The sequence below is a fragment of the Clupea harengus genome, unplaced genomic scaffold, assembly GCF_900700415.2.
Source record: "Clupea harengus unplaced genomic scaffold, Ch_v2.0.2, whole genome shotgun sequence".
Taxonomy (NCBI): Eukaryota; Metazoa; Chordata; class Actinopteri; order Clupeiformes; family Clupeidae; genus Clupea; species Clupea harengus.
In genome coordinates, this window is record NW_024879862.1 from 28548 (window position 1) to 51540 (window position 22993).

General features: G+C 41.6%; 2 protein-coding genes across 3 annotated transcripts; both read left to right on the forward strand.

Annotated features, from left to right (window-relative positions):
• The first annotated feature begins 1036 nt into the window (after positions 1-1036).
• On the forward strand, positions 1037-14901 carry LOC122130554 (large neutral amino acids transporter small subunit 3-like). Of its 2 annotated transcripts, none has more exons than XM_042705264.1 (15): positions 1037-1316; positions 3417-3571; positions 4022-4205; positions 4505-4560; positions 4889-4965; positions 8514-8606; positions 9255-9388; positions 9771-9919; positions 11081-11227; positions 11338-11373; positions 11659-11791; positions 11904-12033; positions 12186-12259; positions 12447-12570; positions 12882-14901. In XM_042705264.1, the coding sequence occupies exons 2-15, from the start codon at positions 3418-3420 to the stop codon at positions 13098-13100; spliced, it is 1710 nt and encodes a 569-aa protein (XP_042561198.1). In that variant the 5' UTR covers positions 1037-1316; position 3417; the 3' UTR covers positions 13101-14901. The 2 variants fall into 2 exon arrangements, with proteins under 2 accessions (XP_042561198.1, XP_042561197.1); XM_042705263.1 differs by having other exon boundaries at positions 1038-1316; positions 3414-3571.
• Positions 14902-16191: 1290 nt separating this feature from the next.
• LOC122130556 (thioredoxin-related transmembrane protein 2-B) lies at positions 16192-22944 on the forward strand. Its single transcript, XM_042705266.1, has 8 exons — positions 16192-16482; positions 17449-17509; positions 17914-18027; positions 18239-18315; positions 18460-18566; positions 20796-20861; positions 20975-21104; positions 21583-22944. Exons 1-8 carry the CDS (start codon positions 16294-16296, stop codon positions 21754-21756), a joined length of 918 nt encoding a protein of 305 aa, XP_042561200.1. The 5' UTR covers positions 16192-16293; the 3' UTR covers positions 21757-22944.
• Positions 22945-22993: the final 49 nt, after the last annotated feature.

Sequence of the window (22993 nt, forward strand, 5' to 3'; positions counted from 1 at the left end):
GGGGAAGTCTAATATTTTTTTGTAATAAAAGTAATAAAAGTCTATGTTTTAGAGTTTTAAGATTTAAGTCAGTTAGCTTTCTCACTTAACGTACCTGACAAAGCTGAACCCCCAATAAAATGTTGAAAAATTTGATAATTCTTGTGTATGTCACTCAACACTACTGATATCATGAGGGTATAATTTGGCCTGAGGGGTATGAATTGGCTTAGGCCAATTCATACCCCGGAGTATAAATTGGCTTTGGCCATAATATACCCGGGGTATAATCTAGCCTAGGCGCCTTTAACCCCAGGTAAAGTCCGGACTGGGGGTACACTATGGCCTGTTACACCGGGAAGAAAACCTTGTATCAGTCATCATTGCAATGAAACTGCTCGGGAAAAGGAAGGAAAATGCACTTAGCAAAATGTTTATGAATGGACATATAGTTACTCTCTCTGATTAACATATGTGTTAATGCATTTAGTTTACACAAATAGTTTATTCTATGATGAACTATAATTTTAATAAAGGAAGTGCATATCCATGGACATGGACAATCACTCGGTCCAGTACCCCATCTGGTCTGTCATGGTGTCTGAGCTTTGCTCTCCATTCCCCTGAAAATGACCATAACCAGTTGGCATGGATGAGAGCAACAGTATGACCAAGCCCATGTGACCAAGCCCATATGAATGATCACTGGAAGCGCTATGACCAAGCCCATATGAATGATCACTGGAAGCGCTATGACCAAGCCCATATTAATGATCACTGGAAGCGCTTTGTTGTAATTTATTTCCAAATACCTTATTGATGCATTGAATAAATTGACTTCAAAGTTGGTTACACAACACATTTAATATGTGTTGTTTTTCGTAGTTTTACATACCTACCCTTTCTTGTTCCCAGTTTGCCTAATCAGAAATACAAATGTGCAATAGCACACGTTCTTTGATGGGTGGCGTGAGAGTGCACGATACCTTCCTTTGGACAGAGAGCAGAGCGGATTGCCGAACTCAGGAGAATAAGTTACCCTAAGTAGTGGAGGTAGGAACTGAAGTTCCATTTTTAGCCAGAGAGAGAGAGAGAGAGCGAGAGAGAGAGAGAGAGAGTGTGTGTGTGTGTGTTTATAAAAAAGACTATAATATGTGAGAATCAGAACGCCGATCATTCGCCTTTCAAACGCTCCAGACCTTTAGGAAAGAGACGTTTCATCCCAGCATTTGAAGGGGGGGTATAAAAATCGGTAGGCTGCTACAATACTGGAAAAAGGGTGAATAATAAACGGCCTCCCTGAATAGCCAATTTCCATCTACAAAGGACTCATCAAAGTAAGTTACTTAATACGTCGTAAGTTACTTTACAACTTCAGCTACGCTTGTAAACTTTTCGTGTGTTAGTGAGTCGAGACCTTGCACAGCATTTTTTTTGTTTGTCATAGTAGGCTAAACGTTGAGAGGTATTTCTGCCTATTAGTTGATTTACATTATACTTTTGAACAGGTAAGGTAGACAACAAGTCATTTTTGTGACGTGTATTTCGCAGAGTTGTAGATTCACATTGGTCTGTTTGTTTAACGACTTTTCCCAAAATGTTCACTTTATAGACTGCAGCATCAAATATGGGTGTGCTGACGCAACAGAGGCGATTTAAGGGCGTTGATGGCAGGGAAACGAGAGCATCATAGATTTCTAGCAGTATTTTATTTCTTATTGTAGTGGTTTATATTCGGCTTTAGCTGCAATGGATCTGAATAGGAAACTAGCGCATCTGAAGTTTGCGCGTCTCTGACAGCGTGTGACAGGAAACAGCTGAGAAGGAGAGATAGATAGATAGAGAGAGAGGGAGAGAGAGAGAGAGAGAGGACTTGCAAGGGGGGCCTACTGAACGAAAATTTAATCTTTTTGAATTCTTGAATTCAAATCTGGAATTTTTAGAAATGATTCAGAAACACAAATACATGTTCATGTAAACAACACGAACATCAACAATAACAACAACAACAGCTATAACAACAACAACAAGAATAATAATAAAATAATGGCGATATAAAACCTTATTATGTTTTTTCACTTCACTGTTGTAAAAGTGTGATTGACACAGACAGTGAAACACTGAGGGGTGGAACACTGAGGGGTGGTCATAGCAACAAGTGAACCTATGTCAATAACAGTCATAATGTATTGATAGAATATGATTCACATGTATTGGCCTTGTATTGGTTCTGAGCCAGTGCACAATAGGCTACCACAGTACTTGTGCTGGAGGGCACAAGGAGACAGCTCCATGACATCTGGAGCAACCCCCTAAAAGGTGTCTGTATTCCCTCAGTGCTACTATCATATTGTTTAGGTCCACCTTGACTATTAAATTATCATGGTTCTTTCCTTGATTTTTGGAATGTAATTTAATTGGGTTTTGTTTTAGAGCGTGTTGGCCTGTGTCTGGAATGCTGATGCATTTATCATTATAGATCTCAGTAAAAGAAATGTCATGTTCTGTCATGTCACACCAGTGAGGTATTTTAACTGTTGTATTAATGTATTCCTGTTGTATTACTATATTTAGAGCACTAGCAGCTTGGTCAAGCGGGTTTACATGTCTAGTTTAGTTTGGGTTTGAGTGGGCTCTGTTGGGTGGGGGTTCATGGATGGCCATGTTGCTGTACTGGTCCTAGGCCAGTGTGGCTATTTCTGTCATCAGCAGGGATCCCAAACCCACTGACATGTGCCTGGGGCAATAAACCTTCCCTGGCTTTTCCCTGACCTTACCTGATTTCCGTTTATATTAATATCAATGCACAAATACATTATCCACATACGTCTCACATGTAGCTTATGCACCGAGAGCAGCATACTTTACTGTGCACATCCACATGTATCACATGGACATGCATTCAGGCTCATAATATCCTCAAGCACAAACACATAGTATAATCATGAAAAGGAATCAAACATTCCTCAAGAAGAGGCCACATTTCCTGAGGCCAACAGAGAAGACACACAGGCTTTCAGCTACCCTTGGAAAAAATGTGTTTGCATATCCATATAAGTGTGTGTACTTTAGGCAGGCGGGAACTGGTGGTGCTGCTGACATGTTTTAAACTCCGTCCTCAGCAGTGGTGCTTCTGTTCATTTGAAGCCTGATGACCATTTTCCAGGTTACTTGGTGCATTTGATGAATTTAGAAATGAAGAAATGTAAGAATCTCACTGCTACTCTCTGTTATCCAGTCCACCCAAAGCATCTAAGCCATATGAATATTTCTTCTCTCCAAATTCACAGTCATTCTGTTAAAGGTAGAGTCAAGAATAATGTTTGTAATGGTGGCTGTTGTACTCTTTCACTTTCTCTATTCATCTCCTCTCTATATCTCCTCGCTCCACTCTTCTGTCTCTCCTGCTCTTCCTCCTCTTCCTCTTCTGTCAGTAGAATGGCTCCCTCCCTGTCCCAGGCCTATAAGAGGCGCTGGTGGATGGCAGTGTCAGCTGTCATTGAGAACCTGCTTTTCTCTGCTGTGCTGCTGGGCTGGGCTTCCCTCCTGATCATGCTCAAGGATGAGGGCTTTTATTCACACCTGTGCACAGGTAAGTAACTGCTCCAGGGCAAGACTTGCTCTCAGGTCCCATAGTGAAGTTTATGCAACCCACAATTCAACCTTAGGAGGTTTCCATGGTAGACAATCCTTCACAAGTCACTTCTTGCTCCTGGAATCCCGCTTATCTTCTCTGATGTGTTCAATAAATCGTGGCTTTAATGTCAGATCAGGAACGCTTGGAAGTAAATTCTCTCTCATACTACCTGAGGCTGTATTTGGTTAGGGGGGTGTGGGGACTCAGACACTTTCCCACCCAATAGTTTTTTCTTACAATAAGGGAACAGGGGTTGCAAAGAAAACTGCAGGAAGAACTTATTTCTCTTTTTTTTTTAAACTCATTCCACCCATTTTGATTCCTGGCCATTCCTCTCCTCTCCCCTTTCTCTCCTGTTTCCTTTGCCTTGTCCCCTGGCTGCCCCGTGGCCCTCTCTCCTCCCAGAGAATGAGACGCACAGTGCCAACGAGACATTGCTGGAGGATGTGGAGTGGCCCAGCTGTGTGGAGCAGGAGGAGGTGCTCAACCTGGGCTTCACCATCGGCTCCTTCATCATCAGTGCTGCCACTCTGCCCCTTGGCATCCTCATGGACAAGTACGGCCCACGCCCGCTACGTCTGCTGGGCAGGTGAGCCTAAAGCCGAGAGCTGCATATACACCCCAGGCAGCAAATCATCCTGTTGCGGTATCTGTAGGGGCATCATCATCATTATCATAATCATCATCATCATCATCATCATGCAGTCTAGTCATGTAATGACATGTGACTCTCTCAAACATTGTCCATAACTGACATTATAACCTAGTGATCAATGCTATGGTCAAATATTGCTGATTACAAAAATGCTGCTTAACCCTTGCTAGGTTATCCATATTCACCATCTCTCTCTCTGTTTTTCTCTCTCTTCCTCTCTGTGTCTCTCTCAGTGCCTGTTTTGGTTTGTCCTGTGCTCTGATCGCTGCAGCTGCATCTAATCCAGCTGGTGAGTGTGTGGGGTTCGTATATAAGAATGATTCAGGACAGGAAATGCAGTAATATCACTATCTACAACATCCTGCACCATATTTGAGGCTGCACCAACTAAGTTGTATATATGCCAGAGCGTGGGGTTTTAGTTTTATATTCAATGTGAGAAGATAACCTTAAGGGGGTTGATGTTAGGTTAATGGTTAGGTAAGTGAGATTAGTGTTTATAACAAAAAAGGGATTGGCGTCAGGATTACAACCACATAGTTTGTGTACTGCATGTACTGAAGGACTTGTCATTCACATAGAGTAAGACTGCCTGACTGTGATTGGTTCTCTTGCAGTGTTGTCCATTCTCATATTCGTCGCTGTTGCCTTGAACGGGTTTGGGGGAATATGCCTCACTTTTACTTCCCTCACGGTAAGACTGATCAACAATCACACGCACACACGCACACACACACACACCCACACACACGCACACGCACACACACACAGACACACACAAACACACATACACAAATACACACACATGCATACAAATGCAAACAGATTACAAGTGACAGAAACAAACTACACATCAAATATATGCCAACAGATATATTTACACCAACATGACCAAACAAACAAGATACTTGTAAACATATATAGCACATATGGAAGTGCAACTTAAAGAGGCACAGACATGAGACTGAGCTGCCAGGGTAGGAGTTACTTTATTTGGGTTGAATCTCTTCCCAGAGTACAAATATTACTTCAGTATATTATGTAAGGACAGAGTGTGTTCGCATTGAATGACTTGACGTTTTGTGTGTGTTTGTGTGTGTGTACTGTGAAAAATTCAGCTATGTTGTGAGTTTCTGTGTGGTCTGAGAAGCTCATTCATGTCTGCCATGCTTATTTCTTTGATCTGTGGAATACTGAGATATTGCTATTGAGTAAGAGCCTTGTGCTTTCCATGAAATATATTTAAGGCTATATTAATCCACGTGATTTTTTGAGTGTGTGTGTTTGTCCAAAATGTAAGTGTGTTTTGGCCGCTCTCAGTGCAGCACACGTTGTTCCATATCCCAGCCTTAAATTTTGGCATGCCTGCCCCGACCAATCACGGCTCAGTCCTGCCTGCACGCCCTCCCCTCTGTCTGTCCCTCCCACTCCCAGCCAACACACACAAGGACACGCTTCTCATTCACCTCTCTTTCTTTTTTTCTGAACTCTCTCTCTCTTTTCCCCTAATTTGGATTTATGTTCTCAGGTGGTACAGGTGCAACCTACAGTGGATCAGATTACAGCATAGTTCTTTTAGCTGTCTTGGCACATGGTCTGAAAACAAAGAGAAACAGTCTGTGACTGTGGTGTATCAAAGAGAGCAGAAGGTCACGTGTTTGAATGCAGTCCATATCTACTGTTCTAGCTTGACTTTTCCATTGGCTATCTTTCCCTCTCTTTGCTCTTTGTTCTCCTTCAACCCTTGACTCCCTCATTCCGTCCGTGTGTCTGTTGGCGTGTTGTTTAATTTGTGTGTGTTACCAAGCCTCTTGATATCACCTTCGTGACTTGACAAACTGGCAGAGCTCACTGTCCGGGTCAAGCAGAAAGAGGGAAGAGAGAGAGAGAGCGCGTGAGTGAGTGTTGGAGGTTGTGAGGGCGCTGGGTTGAAAACGTTATGTATGTAGAGAGTGAAACCACAGAGAGGAATAGAGAGTGAAATGGAGCGGGTGCATGGCGTCTGGCCCGCTCACATCCCATCCCACTGGCATTGGCCTTTGGCAATCCTAACTGCCGTGGCTTCACTGAGATTCATTCTGAGATTTGCTCTCTGGAAAACCATGTTTTACATGAAAACCAGAATTTTTCTCAACTCAGTTTGAGCATACTTTACCGAACATGAATATGTTACCACAAATGTCCAAACGGAGGAGTTATGTCAAAAAAACTTGAACAGAAACCATCCCTAACTTCCTCTTCTCATACTGATTTTTCTTATGGAAGGTTCTGTGGAGTCTCTTGTCTTAACATGTACTCCATTCGGTTGAGTTTGACAAGTCTAATCTCGTCTTGTGCAGATGGTGTGAAAGAGAACGTTTGTACTGTATGTATTTTAGGCTTCTGTGAAACTTTTATGTTTTGTGTTTGGGTATATTTGTTTTCACAGACCCCAGGAAGGCTAGCTGCTGCATTGGCAGAAGTGTATGGTAGCTCAGTAAACAAAAAACAACATGGGGAAAACAGCATACTGTGGAAAATAGAGAGAGGGAGAGGGAGAAATCAGAGGGGGGTCATAACTATTTGTTAGAGGTCATTGAAAATGGAATGGATAGTGACAGAGGGAGGGGGCTAGGGTGAGGGGGGAGTGTGTGGTGGTAAATGTCCTTAGGTGAACTTGGAAAGATTAGTCATGAGGTTCATGGGGAAGTCCTTTTCCACACGCAGGGTGTGCGCGTAGATGTGAGTGGATGTGGTGGTGGGTGTGTGTTGTTTGAATGTAACTAAAACAAACAAAGCAAGCTGTGCAATCCTGCCTTCAAATGATTCTACCTTGTAGGAATCTGGGATTGCATCATCTCATTTGCTCTTCAGGAGTTTGTGTTCCAAATTTGCCTAAGATATGTAAGCAGAAGCGCATGTTTAGCCTGATATCTGGCACGGGTCCTAAAATGCATTGCAGGGATGGTGCAGGAGTTGACTGCACTGCCAGGGGTCAAGTAGGACCCTGTGCAGGCACACGATATTCTATACCAAAGGAAAACAGGTGGTGTGAGGGAAGGTGGAAGATTGAGAATGAGTGCCTGAACAAGTGATGAGGAGAACTGATTTTGGTTGATTTATATGAGGGAGATTTGTTATGTCTCCTTCAAAACACCATTACTGTGCTGTGTTGTGCTGTGCAATACAGTGTTAAGATCATCAAAAAATCAAACACTGTATGTAGTCAGTTTTGTAGTGTGGAGTGGCACACTTCCTGGTGTGATCATTTGTATGGTAAATATTTAGTTTGCCTTATCTTAGACATTGTCTAATAGTATAGGTCTGCAGCAATTCCAGAGTGTTGTTCATATTGGAAGATCAAAACATCTGTAGTGTACTGTACTGATTGGCTATTTACAACCACATGTTATGTCACAGTGTGGTGCTGCATGTCCCTTGACTTGGTTTACTGTTTGTCCTATGCTAAGTTTGATTTTGTTGTGCTTGATAGGATATCTGTCCTCTCACAGAGACTTGGCACTTTGTCATTGGCAGGGATGCATCGAAATGTTCACAGCTGCTGTGTTTACCAGCACTGTTGCCACCTGCAGATTGTCACACACTCTTTTTCCACACAGGGGATTGGATGAGAGATAAGCAAAAGAAAACAGAGGAAGGAAATCTGTCACATGAACTTGAGGGAAGAATACAGAGGGGACTGTCAGAGACTCTAACTCTCATTCTGCTCAACTCTAGCTAGCTCCTAAGTGATCAGAAATGAGACGGATTTGAGACGGTTATGAACCAAAGCTGCCCACACATATACCCGTTGCTGTAGCAGCCCTAGGGCAGCCCCTGTGTGCCAGAGTTTGGAGACAGCTGTGTTCCTGTGTCTTGCCTTAGTTCCCAGCTGTGTTCCTGTGTCTTGCCTTAGTCCCCAGCTGTTCTGCAGGCAATACAAGCTTCTCTACGCCTCCTGCTGATGAATGTATAGCATTGCAAAGCATTTATACAGCAATAATAAATAAAATCAAGTGAGTGGCAAAATTGCAGCTGTAGTTATCCCTTAACACAGACTGTAGTTATGAGGTGTTTCCATCACTCTGAATCGCCATCACCACGAGCCAACCCTTGAGAAGTTGATCATATCTTCTTTAAAATGAATGTCATTTACAATTGTATGTTTGCACCGATTTACTGCCAATAAACAGTCAGCAGTCTTACTCCCTCCCTCCCTCTCCCCCCCCCCCCCCCTATGTTTTTTTCTCTCTCCCTTGCCAGTTGCCAAACATGTTTGGCAATGTTCGATCCACCATCCTGTCCATCATGTTTGGTTCCTACGCTTCCTCCGCGGTCACATTCCCAGCGGTCAAGGTGAGATGTACTCTACAATCCTACCATGTGCTTACCTGTGCTCAATCTAGACAGGCAGTAGCAGGGCTCTAGATTAGAACAACAGAATCCACCAGTACTACACTTTTGTTCACCAGTCTACTGATAGGGTACCATGTCATACACACTACTGCCTGAGGTAAATTATATTAGCCACCATCAAGAGTTATTCATTAAATGGATTAAATGGTCAGACTTAAGTCTGCAAGTTAATTAAAAGACTGTAGTCAGATGTGATAAACTGAGGGCATGTATAAGTAACACTTTAGGTAATGGTCCAGTAGTCGTAACCTTTTTAGTAATGTAAGATAATTCTCAACTAAGTCTAATTAGTGATCATAAACTGATCATAAAAATTTTATTTAATTAATTTAACCTTAATTAATTTAAGCGAACTCACAGTTGACAGTGACCCTCACCTGAATCTAACCCTAACACCAACTCTAAGTTTCAATAAATGTTGATTGTTTGTAATGACCCATTCAAATAAAGCTGTACCCATTACACACATTATAGCCTTAGACTACTAGTGAAACGTCATCCATCAGATCAGAATAGTGAGCAATCAGCCTTGATTTATTTCCTAGCCTCACACTTCTATTTTTTCTCTCTAACCCCACTCCTCTTCAGATGATTTATGATCTGGGGGTGTCCTTCAAAGCCATCTTCTGGGGATGGGCGGGCTTTGCATGCCTTGTCTTCCTCAACTGCTTCGTCAATTGGCCCGCAGAGTCCTTCCCTGCCCCCGAAGACAGTCGCTACACGTGAGTGAATGACTGGCACGGTGATCGCAATCGTGTCAGTGCAGGGAAAAACCAGTGCCACTTTCAGAAACGCTGAGACAGCAGTTAGGCAACAGCTCAGACATGTGGGCCGTGGTACCTTATTATAGCAGACAGGAGGTTGCATCAGAGATGTGTGGGGCTAGAAATGTGGTTGCACTTTCCTGTAGTCCTGAGTCAATGCTGTCTTGTGGTATAACAGTGTAATAACTTTGTCATAGACTGGAAGACAATAACTGTTTTATAAGATTAATTTCCTTGTGAAGAATAACTGTCATTCTCTCCATGTCTTTCTCTCTCCATATCTTTCACACACACACACACACACACACACACACACACACACACACACACACACACACAGTAAAAAGATTAAGCTGACAGGGCTGGTTCTGGAGCACAAGGCGACTGGTGATCGCTGCTACAGTCATGTGACCACAGTTGGCCAGACACTCAGAGAGAAGGAGTGCCCTACTGATCTCCACAGCAATGATGATCCACAGCAGAGCCAGAGTAAGATGTTTTCTGATCCGCTGAACATACACACACACACATACCTAGGGTCATCGCAAACCCATCCAGGAGCACTTTGTGCCCTAATGTGATGGTTTTGATTTGGCATTCATGTAATTATAAGCCCAGAGCACGTGTAAACAAACATGGCTAGATGAACAGCCTATGTTCCCCTGACCCTGGCACACCTGTAAGGAGACCCTAGCACAACTGTAAGGAGACATGCACATACAAAAATAAATAACACTCCCTATGCTGGATCATTACAACAGCTTCAAGTCAAAACCCATGAGGCTCAGAGCCTGTAGCAGAACATTCACTGTTGGATAAAATGGTTAAAATAATTGTTGTATAAAAGAGTTCTCATACCATTTTGTCACTCCATCTTAATGACTTATTTACTGAGTGTCTTGATCTTTTGATGTGAAACTGACAGGGGCTTTTTTTATTAAGATGTACTGAGTAATTTACTGAGTTGACCAGTACATCCAGCACTGGAAGTTTATTCTTTGACAAAGTCATGACACTCATCAGCATCAGTTCCAGCAATCACACTATTGCTCTTCATAAGTTTTATTAGTGTGATTGCTCAACCACACAGCATTGCGAAGCAAGACCTATTTGTCTTTAAACCAAGACATCAACAGAACAAGGATTGATAATAAAATATTTGTCTCTTGCTGATTCTGTAACTGGTGTCTTATCACCTTATAATTAGCAGTGATAGTGGAGATTTGCAATCAAGGGGATAACAATCTTTCTTAATCGCAGTAACACATCATCAGTAAGTCGACTTGTATTTAGCAGTATAATTTATACAAAAGTACAAGCCAACAGCCAATGTTAGCTAACTCATGAGGCCTGGGAACATCCTAGGGCACTATATTTTGTGTAAAAACATCTACTCAAACCTAGCCTTATAGACAGTAACTGACATCAAAAGTCAGTGATGAAAATAAATGATTAGTGGAAATGTTTTCAGTTGAGTAATTAGACTTCTTAGCTACGTTAAATGCCTAGACACTTACACTAAGCCTGGAGAGGCGTATTGTCTGGGCTGAAATGTTCAGACTTTTCTAGAAACATATAAACAAATAATAAAAAACATTCAACAATTTTGTATACTTCAGACTGACATGACCATGTTACCTTTGACCTCAGGTTCTCCTCCATTCCGTCGTTCAGTCTGTTCCCCAATCTTTCTGTGGAGCATCATCACCATGGCGATGACACAGCTGCGTCTCATCTTCTTCATGGGTTCCATGAACAAAATGATAGAGTTCCTGGTAACCCATGGTGACCCTGATCGTAAGCATCTGTTTGATTTGCCATAAAGTGACTTGTTAGTGTGACAGCAGTGTGACAGCAGTGCTGTTGAACATAGGTAAATCTGCTAATATCTTCTGTTTCTGTTACAGCCACCGAGGACATGGTGCTGGATGCAGAGGAACAAGGTACTTACAAAGTTCTGAGTCTTCCTGTTTACTGTTATGGTGACGACTGGGTGTTGCATCAGCACAGTTTTTTTTTCATTAGTATTAGAAGATTAGTACAGTGTTGTGTCCTGTGATATAGGACCATAGTATGCTGTGGTCATATTTCTTGTAGTTTATGTAGCAACCATCATAGGTATCATGATGGGTAACATCTGGCATGTCAGCAGCTGGATGTTGCAGATTATAGACTTCAGGCTGTCTTATGGGTGGCATATTGAGATATGTGCTCTTGTGTTTCTTCAGTGAACTTCTACTCGTCCATCTTTGGCACCATGCAGCTGCTGTGTCTGCTCACCTGTCCCCTGATTGGCTACATCATGGACTGGAGGATGAAGGAGTGTGAGGAGGAGGCAAGTCCTCCAGAGGGGGAGAAGAGGTAAGGGTGAAGATCACTGATTGGAAAGAGTTTTCCCATGCGTGCATTCATTTTTGATGTACAAAAAGACATTTGAGGCATTCTTTATGACTGGCAACATTTCTCTTGGTAGTCTACCTGGGCCTCCAAAACGTAGCAAAAAGATCCAGAAACTGACCAATGCCATCAGAGCCTTCATCTTCACCAACCTGCTGCTGGTCACCTTCGGCATCATCTCCCTCATCGACAGCCTGCCCCTACAGGTTCAACCCTCACATCTAAATAAAACTTAAGCAGATACTTTCACAAATTAAATTAAAAAAGTCACATAGTCTCTAAGTCAAAACCCCAAATAACTACCAAATAACTAAGTACTATAGTCAGGTGTGTTCATCTCCTTTCTTCTCTCTATCAGCTGCTGGCTTATGTCCTCCATACTGTGGTGCGTGGCTTCATCCACTCGTGCTGTGGAGGTCTCTACGCTGCTGTGTGAGTACTTCACCTTGAATTTCATTTTGGTTGTATAGTGTAATTTAGAAGGCAGTGGGTGGGTTCTCAAACTGATGTCCCTAATTATTTGCAGTACCAAATATCACTGTATAGAATCACATACCATAATATCCTATGACCAGATGTGATTGTTCCATGTTCTGATGGTGGATGTGTTCTCTTGCAGTTACCCTGCTAATCATTTTGGGACCCTGACGGGAATGCAGTCTCTGATGAGTGCCCTGTTTGCCCTGCTCCAGCAGCCCCTCTTCATGGCCATGCTGGGACCCCTGGAGGGAGACCCCTACTGGGTAAGACCACTGGCCACACACACACATCTTATGAGCACACAACATATTGTCTGATGCTTTCATTTGCCAATGAATGATGCCATCATTTTTGGAAGGGAGCAGAGTTTCATCATTGTCAGTGTTCAGCTGTAAGGCCAGTGATTTTAAAGTTTTCATTAAAATTGCACTTGTTGTGTTTGTGCTTTGGTACATTGTAGACAAGTAAAAGACAAGCAGTGTTCCGCTGTGAAAAACAAATCATACATATATTTGATGTAACAAATGCTACAAAATGGTCTGGAGCGTTCCTCAGATTTTCCTCTTGTCAACAGATCAACATTGGACTCCTCGCATTGTCAGTGACTGGCTTCCTGTTGCCAGGATACTTGCTGTACCACCGCAGACACCTGGTCCATGAGAAGAAGGAGCTTGAGAGGGAGGCCACTGACCACTCAGCAGACGAGAGGAAAGCGCTCTCAAGCAATGGCCACTCTAAACATCAGGGCAATGGGCACTCAGGCAATGGTCATGTAGATGGTCATGAAGTTTAGTTTTTTTTGTGGACAAAGGAAACTAAGTGTCTTTATAGTGTTTGCTCTTAGTAATAACACTAGATGCCTAACTGAATAATGTTTGTGTACCAAAAATGTCACTATGGGATATAAACACATTTTCCAAGACATACTCATGTATGACCAAAACTACCATTACTATGGCCATATTCACAAGCACATAATCACAGTGTTATCTGCAGTCCACTTATAGGGAGCCAATGGAACTAACGGATTGGCTGTATTTATTTTGAGCTACCTCCCCCTAAAATCCATTCTTATCACTCTTAAAACAGTTTGTTCTTTTTGGTGAAGCAGCCAATCCACGAGTGTGTATCAAAACTGCACTAGTCAATAATCCTAACACTCTGCGTAAGTACGTACATTTGTGTGTGTGTGTGTGTGTGTGTGTGTGTGTGTGTGTGTGTGTGTGTGTGTGTGTGTGTGTGTGTGTGTGTGTGTGTGTGTGTGTGTGTGTCTGTTGCCCACCTCACTTCTAGCCAATGCCCCATCACACTTTGACCTGTCTATTCCTCTTTCATATGTGTTTGTCTTTGGTTGTTCCCTCTTTGTGACTGTGTAGTTGCGTCAGTTGTGTCGTATTGTTGCGTCAGTTGTGTCCCAATATCTGATTACTCACCACTATGGTGGCCGCCCACTGCTAGGTTTTTGCCAAAGTTACAGGTTTAGTGCTGGCACAACCAGGTTTTTCACTTAATGATGCTGTAAAAAGTAACTTTTTATTTGCTTACTGACTGTTTTTTTAGCCTGTTAGTATTGCTGAAAAATATAGTATTGCTTGTCTTAGTTAACTGTTCAGCTAAATATGCATTTATTTAACTTGTTGGAACTGGGTTTTGATGGCAATCCAAATGCTGGGATTCAAAAACATAAACCTTAAGCATGTTCAGCTGAATAGTTATGTAGGATATCTGTAGTGTGTTTTTTTAATGTTATAAAATGGAAAATTCATTGTGAATGAAGAAGGTGATTGTGTTAAAAGAGATTGTTTTGAGGGATAAAGACGATATTGATGTACACAATCTCATGATCGTGAATCACAGATGTGATGAAGCAGGGCTTCATTCAAATGCAAACATAATATTATGTGTTTCCATGTTTTTTGTATATTCCATCTTTCCATCTTATTAGCCTATAAGAAATTGATACAACTTCAGACAAGTACCCATGAGTCTACACCATACTAAAATGTATTAGTGTTGACATAAAATAAAACAAATGAACCTGAACTTGACTGACCCTTGGGTAATATCAGGGTAAATGTTTAAATATATTATTATGTAGATACCTTCCAAAACTACTCATAGCAGTGTTATCTTTATGCATTTATTGTTTTTGATGCTTGATATTTCGCTGTTTGATCTTTTGTGGCATGCTCTATTTTTACTGATATTAATACATATTGCCGTTCTCAATAAATTCTAGGAAATAACACAGTTCTTAAATGTGACAGTAGTGACAGGTTTCTGTTTAAGGATATGTAAGATATTTAAGGGAAGGACAGAAAGCATGACTGTGGATAAAAGACCAAGTGCCATGTAGCGGTCAAGCCGTTTTTTAGAGTGCATGGCTAAATGGAGTTATAGCTCTCCCAGTTGGCATTTATGTGTTTGTAATTTTTTAATGTATGAACTCATATTGGGCTTTTACATGACAGATCAGTGTTGTTTGATTACTGTATAAAATATGTAAATGTTTAATTGACATGATTTATCAGCATTTTTGGTGCTTTTTTTTGCTTGAAGAATGTCTGTTTAATTGTAATAAAAAGACGATCCTGGCTGTGTTTTGTTTATTTACTCTGCGATTTAGGCGAAGCTCAGGAGAACATGAACCCATAAACCGTGAAGCCCCTGTAGCAAAACCCTGAAAAGAAAATATTCAGTAAAAAAAGTTATGTTAGTTGTAATGTTAGTTAGATAAAAACTAGTGATGATGTCCTTGAATACCTTACTCCCTAACTGTACATAAACCGCTGAAATAATCCTTTTGGCATTAATACAAAAAAATTACACATTGAGGACACATTTCTCATATTGTTAAATAAATGGCACAAAAATACAACCTACCATACATGTAAAAGAATATCTTCATTCACTTCCCTCATTTGAAGCAGTGTCTACGAAAGACGCTGGCAGAGGAAGTTTCAAATATAAGGGAGAAGTTTTGGCACAGATCCCTCTCTGTATTTATCTTGCTCATGAACCCCTCACTGATATTTCATCCAGCAGAGGCATGGCTGTGCACGCAGACCCACACACATACCCAAAACATGCCATCATGTGCCCACCATGTGCATTGCATCTTTTTAACTGTAACCTGATAACTCTCTCCCTTTGGATTTCCTTCCTCACACTATATTCAGTTGAGGAATCAACTAATTGACACCAAGGCAAGGTTCTGTTAGGTGGAGTTCCTGACTGTCAGCCTGACAGATCATTACCAACATGGACAGCTCAAACTTAAGAATCATGTTTCAGGAGCAGGGTGAACATCAGCTGTGTTCTTGTCTTTGTTTTTTCACAATCATTAAATTATAAATTGAGTAGTGTGCAGTGATTCTTTTTATACAGTTGTGCCCTTTATTAACCTTTTTGTTTAATAGTGTGTGGTTATTCTTCAGTGTGCGTATTTGAGAGAGAGCTCTAATCACTTGCTGACCCCTGGTGGCTCCAGCTGTCAGCAAAGGAAAAGGTTCATTTTAGATTCAACCACCTAGCGTCTTTTTCAGAATTACTAGGTGCTTCACTAACAAAACTATCTTTACTTTTTACAAACAAACAAAAAAACACTGTCATGACTACATTACGACGAGCTCTGAAATAACTCCGGCTATTTATTCTTGTATTTTCTAATAAGGTGATGATTTGGTGCCGTTATATATCAGTTATTACGGCAAACAGTTAGGACACATTGTAACTACACTTCCTGTTGTCATCCGCTTTGTGGGGAATGATCAGCCAATAAGGAGTCACTTGGCCACTCTGCAACCAATTGTTTGCGCTTTTCAGGAGAGGCGGGACCACCGTTTGTCCGCAGTGACCTCTACATTTGCTTCCGTAGGCCACCTTTAATTAGAGTATATGCTAGCCGACGGGAAACCTATTCACGACGGGTTTAGCTCCTCATCCTCCGTCCTCAGCATTTACCGGCCGCTCGCTGTTTGTAGAAAATGGCGTTACTAACCCCACTTTTAGCCTTTCTTTATCACTTGCCACTGGTGTACAAATGGCTGTTGAAGCCATATTATGTCGCCTCTTTGTTTATGTCACTCGCTTTCTTCGCGGTCCGCAAGACACCAGGAATATGCGAACACCTATCAACTCAACGAGAGGACGGGAACTCCTGCGACTTTGACTGGGTTAGTAACGTTATAATGTTAGTGTTTACGCACACAATCCTACCCTTACCTGGGGGGAGGGGTCGTCACATTTTGTTTTCATATTAGTTACTGAATCGTTAAACGTTAATTTGTCGGGGACTGGCTTGCCATCCCAATTTTTTTTTTTGAGGGGTGGGGGACGTGCGTTTCAAGGATAGAATAGTGTTAGCTAACTTTAGCTAATGTTAGCGCACATCAGTTTGTCGGGGAGAATACATTGTGGTAGGCCCGTGGATATATAATTTAGCTTATGCAAACGAGGAAAGCAACCCTTTGTAATTGTGATAAATAGATAGCTACCATAGCTTTCTAACGTTAGGTAGTTAAGCTCTACCTTGAAGGGATGGCAGATAACGTTAGCTTGAGCAGGTGTCAAGGATGCGGGCCAGGTGCGTCAGCGATACACGTGTAATCTCTTAGTTGTGATGGGGATTGTAACATATCGCATACATTTATTTGGTGAGGCCCTTTCATGGTAATTTAGTCTCACACGGGCCCGGCTTCATCTTATAGACATAGGTCAGGCCGTGGATGGGAATTTGTATGTGTGTGAATGGTTCTTAGAGGTGGAATATATGGGTGTTGGGGGTGGGGCAAGAAAGCTGCAATGCACAGCTAAGGTAGCCCTTTAACCGTGTCATATTACATTTAGATGACATCTGGCTAGTATAAGAAGGGCGATTTGCCCTGCCAACCAAAATGCTTGGAAAACACAAGTTTTGTTTGTGTGTAGTTCGGTCTGTCCTGTGAACTCTTTAACTCTTGCACTTAACAGTTAACAAGGGGCAGATCTGCCTCAAGGAACCATCAGAGTAATTTTGTCACATCCCTGTTCCCTCTCAGAAAATGGCTTTGTTGGGATGCTGAGATGGGACGTCCTCACATTAATCTAAAAACAATTGGGCTGTGTTTTTAACAGTTGTGTGATGATTCTTTTTCTTGTAGAGGGAAGTGGAGATTCTCATGTTCCTCAGTGCAATCGTCATGCTGAAGAACAGGAGAGCAAGTAAGACCATAACCACAACCATCAGCTAAACCTGTGTCAAACTGGGCGACAATGTTGAGATGTCCACTTTAACAGTCTGTGTAGGATGCTGATTCTAGTCAAAACAAACGTATTGACAGTGAAGCAATCTGAGACATCTAAAGCTATTTAAATTTGAAGCCATGCATTGTTTAGTCAACATCTCGCTTTACAGCCACATTGTTGTCAGTAGCAGGTCATTGACTTGATGTTTGGTTTGATTACATTCTTCTATGCTGTTGGGACTCACAATGTCTGTTGTTCATAGGCTCTTTCCTCTGTTTATTCTCATTCATAAATCATGTCACATGCCACTTTCTCTAAATGGTCCCTAACATCTGTTTTTGTTAAGTTTTAATATGTCCATATCTGTTTTGATATTTTAGTTACAGTAGAACAGCACGTAGGAAACATCATCCTCTTCAGCAAGGTGGCCAATGTGTTCCTGTTCTTCAGGCTGGACATTCGTTTGGGCTTGCTCTACCTAACCCTTTGCATCGGTCAGTGTTGGATCAACTTCTACACTTACTGTCTGAATGACCACCATGCTCTCTTTTGTGTACTAGTGTCCCATTACTGTTTAATTACACTTCATGCATTTACTCTAAATGCCCCCACCTTGATGGCATTTCAATAGAACCAATTTGACCATGTGAACTTCAAATACTACAATTTATATTATGAGCATGTCACTCTGTCTCTCTTCCTCAGTGTTTCTCATGACCTGTAAGCCACCACTCTATATGGGCCCTGAGTACATCAAGTACTTCAATGACAAGACTATAGATGTGAGTATTACCTGAAAACAACATGATTCCATATTTGCCCTTAGAGTGCAGTGTTAAACATCATAGACTGTTCTGTGCTCTGATCATTCAAATTAGATTTACTAAAGATCTGAATTGGCGCTTTTGTCCCTGTGACATTCACAGGAGGAGCTGGAGAAGGACAGCCGCGTGACCTGGATTGTGGAGTTTTTTGCCAACTGGTCTCCAGAGTGCCAGTCCTTTGCCTCTGTCTATGCAGACCTGTCACTGAAGTAAGAGTCTAATCTCTCACATACCCCCCACCCCGCTGAGTGCCACGCTCAGTCATGTCCGCTCACAGCAGCACTGCAGCCAGAGCCACTCTTGCTCTCATCTCCTCCACCATGTCAGTATGGCAGAAGCGAGTGATCTTTAGGGTTTTTAAGCATTAATCATTTAGGTTGCAACTTCAGCTACAAGTTTGAATCCACTCTCCTTTCACCAAATACTCAGAGCTTCTTCCGCTCGCCCCCTGCGTTCTGGCAGTGAGCAGTGTGTGCTGGCCCTTACACCATGTGGCACTCCCAGTATTTCAAAAAGCAGCTGAAGTTATAACTAGTGCTGTCAGTTAAACGCGTTATTAACGGCGTTAACGCAAACCCATTTTAACGCCGTTAATTTTTTTATCGCGAGATTAACGCAAGATGTTTTTTTTTAAAAAAATTTTTTAAGATTAACGTTCTTTTTGGCCTCACAAACTGTGTAGTAGGCTAACGTTACGGTTTGAGTGAATGGTGAGCGCGATACGGCGAAATGGATGATAAAAAGCTTCTGAATGGAAAGTTTACTTTTAAAAGTTGTGTTGTGTAAAAGAAGCGAGCTTCACTGTTGTCTGAAAATGTCAACAGGCAGCTGGCTGAAAGCAAAGAAGTAGTAGGCTTACCTTTTATTGGTAACCTAACTGTTACGGTTCATTGTTTCTGAAATAAGAGGCCTGACTGCTATGTTCCCAGCAAACTTGAAAAAAAGAAAATATTAAGCCATGGTTTAACTGCACTATAGGCTGAGTCCTTGTTTACCTGAAATGTGCACTTTATAATTTTATTTTGTACCGCCCTGTTTGGCAATGTTGGTTTTCACTAAAATAAAACATTTGCATAAAGCAAGCCAATCCACTTGTCCATGTTGATAAGGGCATTAAAATAAAAATAAAATTATGGAAAAAAAATAACTAAATGAAGGGACATTTAGAATAGATAAAAATGTGCGATTAATCGCGATTCATTTTGAGTTAACTATGACATAAATGCGATTAAATATTTTAATCGTTTGACGGCACTAGTTATAACTATTCTGCAGTTGAACTTAGTTTTTTACCTTTTTTTCCCCCCTGGATCTCAAGTCTAGCGAGATAGAGGTGTGTTTTTCATGCCACCCTTGCCTGTAGTACTTTTTTCCTTCATCATCTCTTTGCTACCATTTCATTACACTTACACATTACACAAAAAACATCTGCCAAATGACAGTGTGTAAAGTACAGTAAAACGGTATTATTGCGTTAGGGAAAGGGACTTGTAAGGGTTTCTGATGTTAAGGAGGAAGTTGTTACATTTACATTTACATTTAGCAGACGCTTTTGTCCAAAGCGACGTACAAGGGAGAGAATAGTCAAGCTACGAGCAATAGAACCTGGTGTAACAATAAATACTACTTTACATAAGAAATATACCAAAATGAAATAAAAATAAAAAGAAGTGCAGAAATGTAACTGCTGGAATTGCAAGTTACGCACTAGTTGAAGTGCCAGTTAGGACGGGAAATGCTCTCTGAAGAAGTTGGGTCTTCAAAAGCTTCTTAAAGGTAGAGAGGGACGCCCCTGCTCTGGTAGTGCTAGGTAGTTCATTCCACCAACGTGGAACTACAAATGAGAATAGTCTGGACTGCCGTACTTGCACAGACGGCAGTGCCAAACGACGCTCACTAGAAGAGCGCAGCATCCTGGGTGTAACATTTGCCCTTACAAGAGCATTTAGGTAGGTGGGAGCAGAACCATCAAGCACTCTGTAGGCAAGCATAAGTGACTTTAACTTAATGCGAGCAGCTACAGGCAGCCTGTGGAGGTCAATGAGTAGCGGGGTGACGTGTGCCCTTTTCGGTTGGTTGAACACCAGACGCGCCGCTGCGTTCTGGATCATTTGTAGTGGTTTCACCACGCAAGCCGGCAGGCCCGTTAGGAGGGCGTTGCAGTAATCAAGGCAGGAACTCACCAAGGTTTGCACCAGCAGCTGGGTGGCAATTGTTGTGTCATTCAAACATGAAAACAATCAAAGGCTGACATTACATGCTTGAGACAAAGATGATGTTACTAATTGGCTTCTTCATCAAATGTTGTAATGGGTCTTGGAATGTTTTGGATTATTTGGTATATTCCAGACTCAACCAGCATATCCAGCAAAAGCCAGAACCTTCATCATCTTTTTGTGTTTATGAATATCTGTCTCTTATACATATTTATTTTTTAGATATAATTGTGCTGGTCTCAAATTTGGGAAAGTGGACGTTGGCCGATATGGAGAGGTGTGCAAGAAGTAAGTGATGTTCCTCTTCCTGACGATACTTATTACAGAAACATTAAAAAAGATTACAGATAAAATGACTGTTCCTTTCTATTGCTCATTTCTTAAATCCATCTTGCGCGTAGGTATAGGGTGAGCGCATCTCCCCTATCAAAGCAGCTGCCCTCCCTGGTCCTCTTCCAGGGTGACAAGGAGGTCATGAGGCGCCCCCAAGTGGACAAGAAGGGAAGGGCAGTTTCCTGGAGCTTCACTGAGGTGAGGCAGCCCAATGCACACACAAGCCTGATGACCTCAGTCAAGTCTCAGATGTACACACACACACACACACACACACACACACACACACACACACTTCTTTAATATTTCCATACCTAATTAAAATATTAAACTAATGGAGGTTAGCTGCACCATCTCTGCTTTGCAACAGTGATTTGCCTTTAGTTTCAGGTGCTGTTCATGTGATGGTTTATTATTTCCCATAGCATAGAGTGGCAAAGACAATATGATAGTAATGGTGGATTTTTGGTGGCAATGTTCTAATGTTTGTGACACGCATGTCAACACACTGGGGTGGAATCATTGGTGAATGGCATATGCATGAACAGTGCCTATGATGGCAACATTGGTGAAAGGCACTGTTCATGCGCCAATGAAAGCAACATTTTCTGGCCTTTGGATCGGCACCAATGCACTCAATAGGGCTTCATCAGATGTCATCTCTCTCTGCTTGTAGGAGAACATCATTAGAGAGTTCAGCTTGAACGAACTCTACCAGAAGTCCAAGAAGCTGGGCAAGGCTAAGGGCGAGAAGAGTGAGAAAGCCAATGAAACCCAGTTCCCAACTGTGCCTGAGGAGGAGGAGCCTGAGCCTGAAGTCAACGCCCAGGAGACCAAGAAGGACAAATAGGAGTCCATGCTTCTCTTGAATGTTGTGACATCATCACAGGACTGGCTGGCATTATGCAAGTAGTATTGAGTGGAGTGTGTGAATTTAATGGTACTGAATGGGAACAAGTTAAAGATTGTGATTTTTTTTTTTTTTTTTTTTTTGTAGAACTTACAAATTGCAATTCAATTGCAAAATAACATCATTTATATCCTTTTAAAACCACGTGATCAAATTAATTTAAGATGGGCCCTAGATTACCACTCCAGTGGTACATAACATTTTCTCACTGGACCTCTGCCTATTATACTGTAACTCTAATGTTTTTTTAATAAAGTAGATATAATTTAAGATGATCCAATGAAGCATTTCATGCGCTCTACCTCTGGTAGCATCATTGATTTAAGTGACTTTTTTTTTTTTAACAACTATACTTTTTATTATTTATGTGTCAGATACTATTGGTCATGTTTGTCTCTTTTTTTTGTGGTTATTAATTCCTGTCATTTTGTTGTTACATCTGCCTACAATTTATGGGGCTAGAATGAAGTTGTTGTTTTCTTTCATTTTTTTTTATATACTGAAAAGGGATAAGGAGGCAGAAGATTTGTAGGTGTTACTTCAATATCACTCCCCTGAATCCATGGTTCTGCCTAGATAAGCAACACTCCAGTCATTCCTGAAGAGTCCTGGTGACCCTGTCATTCTTGAAGCAGGTGGCAAGTTTCATCATATTTCTTAGGTGTTATGGTTCACCGTCAGGCTTAATTTTCCCCATTCAACCAGGACGGACTTTCTTTTTCTCATATTGTGCACATTTCCTGCCCTAATGGGGCCCATGTCTGAAAACACTGTAAAGTCTAGAGGTCTGTTTTAGCTTAATATATGTTTTCCAGTAAGCCATTATACAATTTTCACACTTTTATTTAAATGAACCTTTATTTTCCATCTTGGTCCTCAGTATGGGTAATATCAGGTGATTGAACACCGCTGATTGCAACGAAACCTCTCGCTAAACACATTACTGAGGTGATGTGGACTTCCTGCTGTCAACCCGTGCTTATGTGTGCTTTGAATGAGCCATGCGTTTTTCATTGATTCATTGTTTTTATTTCACCGATCTTGCTCTGTGGTGACTGATAATGGGCAGCGTGCCATGGATGAGATGTGTTGTTTCTCATATAAAATAAAACTACATAAATAACTTCACGTCTCGTTACATGTCTGTCTTTGCTGACAATCTCAGGACTGGGCCCTA

What these genes read in the sequence shown, in the direction of transcription:
- LOC122130554 (XM_042705264.1), top strand. Translation starts at nt 3,418, where the DNA reads ATGGCTCCCTCCCTGTCCCAGGCCTATAAGAGGCGCTGGTGGATGGCA. An exon ending in TTATTCACACCTGTGCACAG is followed by an intron (nt 3,572 to 4,021) that starts GTAAGTAACTGC and finishes CTCTCCTCCCAG; the next exon opens with AGAATGAGACGCACAGTGCC. An exon ending in TGATCCACAGCAGAGCCAGA is followed by an intron (nt 9,920 to 11,080) that starts GTAAGATGTTTT and finishes CTTTGACCTCAG; the next exon opens with GTTCTCCTCCATTCCGTCGT.
- LOC122130556 (XM_042705266.1), top strand. Translation starts at nt 16,294, where the DNA reads ATGGCGTTACTAACCCCACTTTTAGCCTTTCTTTATCACTTGCCACTG. An exon ending in TATGGAGAGGTGTGCAAGAA is followed by an intron (nt 20,862 to 20,974) that starts GTAAGTGATGTT and finishes TCTTGCGCGTAG; the next exon opens with GTATAGGGTGAGCGCATCTC. An exon ending in TTTCCTGGAGCTTCACTGAG is followed by an intron (nt 21,105 to 21,582) that starts GTGAGGCAGCCC and finishes CTCTGCTTGTAG; the next exon opens with GAGAACATCATTAGAGAGTT.